This window comes from Vigna unguiculata, chromosome 10 (assembly GCF_004118075.2).
Source record: "Vigna unguiculata cultivar IT97K-499-35 chromosome 10, ASM411807v1, whole genome shotgun sequence".
In the NCBI taxonomy this organism is placed as follows: Eukaryota; Viridiplantae; Streptophyta; class Magnoliopsida; order Fabales; family Fabaceae; genus Vigna; species Vigna unguiculata.
Genome location: NC_040288.1, coordinates 458,084 through 462,695, shown reverse-complemented (window position 1 = coordinate 462,695; position 4,612 = coordinate 458,084). Strand labels below are relative to the sequence as shown.

The window sequence follows — 4,612 nt, the reverse complement described above, 5'->3', positions numbered from 1 at the left end:
AAACATTAAAAACTAGTCTCAGTCAATTAAAAATCAAATAATTTAATTTTTAGAAAACAAAAATAAATTAAATAAATTAAATAAAAAACAAAACTATATATATTATATATATGTAACAGAACAACACCGAAAGCCATAGAAAAAAAATGAAATAAAAAAACAAAGAAAGATATATAATATATTATATATATAATGATTAGTAAAAGTAAAAAAAATAAATAAAAAAACAAAGAAATATATATTATATACGTATGTCATTACTTCAAAAGAGGGAAAAGAGAAAGAGGGATCAACGACGCCACTGAACTAGTGTCCCGACGGAGCTGCCACGCGAGGCGATCAGAGTTGCCGTGCGAGACGATCGGAGCTGCGACGTGAATGACCGGAGCTGAGATTTCGAAATAGGTCAATGTTTTCAAGTTCTATCTTCTCTTCTTCTTCGATTAGGGTTTTCGAGTTGGGCTTCAATCTCTGTTTTCGCTTGGATTTTCGATTTGGAGCATTGGGGTTTTGGTTTAGGCTTAAAATCCGAAAGCCAACAACATGTTTTTGTGTCATTTCGTCTCGTTCTTCGAATTCGGTGACTCGCTCTCGAACTCGCGAGTCTGGTACGAGTCCACGAGTTTACTCCGAGTTCACTACGAGTTTGAAAAAAACGAGTTTATATACGAGTTAACCCGTGAACACTGTCATGACTCGCAGACTTGTACGGGTGTACGAGTCAACCCGCGAGTTTGATAACCATGGGTACGTGCATCGAACTCTATTTCAGTTCCGAAGAATGCGTTTATATTAAAGAAAGTTGTTGTTCTCCCAATTGCATTCAATTTGAATTTGTCCTTTGTGGGTTGCATCCTTAGGTTCGAAAATCCCTTATTTTAAAAACTCTAGCTCGAGGTCCAATCGCCTCTGCACCCGGTGAGAATTTCTAATGCGTTTATGCAAATGTCGTAAAGTGTTTAGTTTCAGCCTTGTCATTGATTTATGTCTTTTGCTTCTGAGTTGAATATGTTGAAGAATTTGATTATGCTATTTGTGTCTAAAAGGTCAGCTTTTTTTTTCCTTTCTGTGAGTTACGGTGTTGCCTTTCTTTGCCTTAACAAATAGCATTATTTTTCCATTTTGATTCAACTGAATGATTGTTGTTTTGATGATATTTTACTAAGTTTCTCTAGATTATGTTTTCTTAATTCTTTCAGGAGTTTCTTTTCTTCAAATATGGATGAGAGCATGAAACAGTTCCAAAAAAAATTGACAGAACTGGAAGTGGAAGCTGAGCATCATCTCTTAGCCCGACAACAGGTAATTCAAATTTATGAATTGAAGTTGATTATGTTTTTGACTTATAAACAAAGTTAGTAAAAATTCATTAAAAAGGAGTAAACTCTAGCTTCTATTGCTACATTGAGGACAAGAATTTGGTCTTAATGAGAAAGTAGATGGTAAATTTCATAATTATATTTGTTTCTGCTGTAACTTTTTCCTTGGTTTGTATGAAGTATGTATGTCAAAATCTATTGCTGTATTCACATATTGTCTTGGGAACATGACAATGATGAATTTGAGACACTTTACTCACATCTAATGTATTCTTCTTTTACTTTCCTTAATGCTGTCTTCTTCCAAGGTTTTTACACAAATTTATGGTGAAAACATCCTGCTCGTTTCATAAATGAATAAGTATAATAAGAGTCTGGTACAGAGTTCCTCGAATTTCAATCATATATCCTCAAGATGAAATAGTTCTGTAGCATATTAATCATGGAAAACTACAGATTAGCATCTTGAGATCTGTGTCTTGTACAACTTTGTCTCTTGACTTCAAAAGGCATGTTTAGATTCTCAATGTTCTCAAAATGCAGAAACTTCTTATGTTAATTTTTCTGTTAAAATTTGACAAACTCCGTCAGGTGATTAACACGTGACTAGCATGTCCCCTTGATGTGTTAAATCATGTGCAACTTAATCATATATAACTTTAGAATGGTTTATTTCTTCTAAGTAGCACATGATTAAAACATTTGTTAATCATGATCTACTTTTAAAAGGGTGTATAAGTTTCATCAATAAGTGTGATGTGTAAAACTATTAATAATGATTAAAAGAGTTATAACTGTTAACCATGATGGAGACATAAAAACTAAGCACTAGAAGTACTGGAATCAGAAGAACTATAGGCAAAACTATAAAGGAAGATTTAAAGGTCAATCATTTGTCTATATTACTGTAGAACACAGCAATGTTTGATCTATAAGTTACAAACGCAGCTTTTGAAAAACTATGGTATAGTAGCTTTTTTTTCCGAAAAAAGCTTTTAGCTAAGCACACCCCCTAAGTGACAAAAACTATATTTAACCTTGACCCATCTACCAAAGTTGTTGGGCAACTAACTCTCCTAAATTATGAAACCTTAGTGTTGTCTGTTGTAATTGTTCTTTGATTAGATGTCTTTGGTGTTACATTTCTTTTTTCCCTAGTATCATTGGTATACTGTCCATTCTACTATCCACTATCTTACCCTCTGCAATAAGTTAAAACAGAACTCAATTTGCACACCAAAAGCTACGAAGAGCCAACTAAAGTGCCAAATGAGTTATGTCAGTCAGTTTGGATTCACAAAGTAATTAATTACTTGATCCCAATGTTATTTCCTTATTACTATGTACAGAAATCACTTTAATACCATAGTGCGAATCAAGATTTTTTTTTTTGTTTACTATGCCTATAAAAGCTTCTTTTTAATAGCTTTTCTATCCAACCTGCTATGCAATTCTCCCTTTTGGTAAAATACAGCTGGTTGAGAATGATAGATTGAGAAATGGGAATAGAGAAGCACTTACTGCATTAAGGAAAAGGGCTCGGACAACAACAAGCAGTGTTCCATCTCCTTTCGAGTCAATGATGAGGGGAGTTGCTGGGAGCTCAAGACCTTTGGTTCAGGAGGTTTGCAACACCTGTGGCAACCATAACACTTCTGAGCCGACATGGATGATATTTCCAGGAACAGATCTGTTTGCCAGAATACCGTTTCATGCAGCTCATACTATATTGGAAACAGGTTTTTGGCCACCCTATTCTCTAACCATTTGAAAAATACTAAAAGAAAGTCATAAAATTTCCCTAAATGTTCACCCACGTTGGTTATCTTCAGTCATTGTAATTGCAATCGCTGCAACAATGAAAAGAATGTAATTTTACCTAAATGTGGCTTTTATCTACTGCGCTGTTGCGGTTTCAAAATGCTAATGCCACTTAAAAGAATTATTCTTTGTGTAGAACTATATCTTAATTGTTGACATGGGACTTTATGATTATTTTTTATATTAATTTATGTTTAATTGTGTAATACATAATCTTTACTTATATAAGCAAATGACATGACACCAACATTACAGTTTATAGGTTGTGTTGAGACTGATTATCTCCATTCATGTTCTTTTATTGATCGTTACTATTATAATTGTCCAAACTTTGAACTATAGCTATAAGTGAAGTCCTTTTATCGAAAAACTTATTTCCAATAAAAATTGCTTGCTATACTTTTTTACTGACCATGTAATTATTTACAGATCAAGCGAAGCTTGACTTTGAGTCAAAGAAACTACAGAGCATTATGAAGGAAAAAGCTTACCTTCTATCAGAGTCAGGTGTTCTTGCAGACAAGATAAGCCCTGGATTGCTCAAATCGCTTGTAACCTTAAATGACAAGAGAAAGTAAGATGCCTTGACCTGCTATATAGTGAGAAAAAGCTTGTCGTTGCATTGTCAACTGGGTGGAAAATCAAGTCATGAATTTAGAACCAACGAAGAAGAATGATGTCTGTGCTCAGTTTAATATCATGTAATTATTACCTGTTTCGTGCAAAATTATGAGTTGTGGTAGCCTGGGGTGGGGATTAAACAGGAATTGGATCAGACAGATTTGGGTTAGTTTATCATAATATGGCAAATTAAAAGTTTGATTTTTTTTTGTTAGTTTATATTTAGTTTCTAATGGTGCTTCAAATAAGATTGTCACTGAAGTTGGATATTTGTGGGAAAAGTGTTAAATTGAGCTTGAACCATTGACTTTGGTCAAGTTAGAGAATCTAGCATTCGACAACCATGTGGTTTCCACGTTCCCATTTTGTTGTGGTCCCCATTGGAGGAAGATCTTTATATTGAGTGGAATGATTGCATTAGAAAATGAACACATGTTTCACCAAGAAAGATTTTGTTGGACAGTCTGGAAAGGATTGCAATATGAACAAAGGGATTGTGATCTTACAAAGTGTTTCCAGAAAAGATAGGAGAAATTAAAGTGTTGGGATAATTCCAACACTTCATGGAAGGTGTTGTCACCAATCAAACAATTGAAGTTTTAGCATGCTACTCACTTTTCCTATTACTTATTTTCAGGTGAGGTGGTCCAAACCTCTATCTTTAGGGTTAAAGATATGTGGGAACTAAAGTAGTTTGGTCGGAAGAACAAGGCAATAGTTTTAGGGAATGAGTAATGATGCTATGTAAGATTTAGAATTATTGTAAGGTGTAATGTTTGTGGAACTCAAGTATTCATGTAGCTATTAAGATTTGTGTTTCAAATTTCTTGAATATTAAAAAAATGTCATTT

At 33.8% G+C, this 4,612-nt stretch overlaps 1 protein-coding gene across 1 annotated transcript; it reads left to right on the top strand.

The window, feature by feature from the left end:
* Positions 1-262: 262 nt before the first annotated feature.
* LOC114166066 lies at positions 263-4,116 on the top strand. Its single transcript, XM_028050718.1, has 4 exons — positions 263-405; positions 1,200-1,302; positions 2,794-3,058; positions 3,570-4,116. Exons 2-4 carry the CDS (start codon positions 1,219-1,221, stop codon positions 3,716-3,718), a joined length of 498 nt encoding a protein of 165 aa, XP_027906519.1. The 5' UTR covers positions 263-405; positions 1,200-1,218; the 3' UTR covers positions 3,719-4,116.
* Positions 4,117-4,612: the final 496 nt, after the last annotated feature.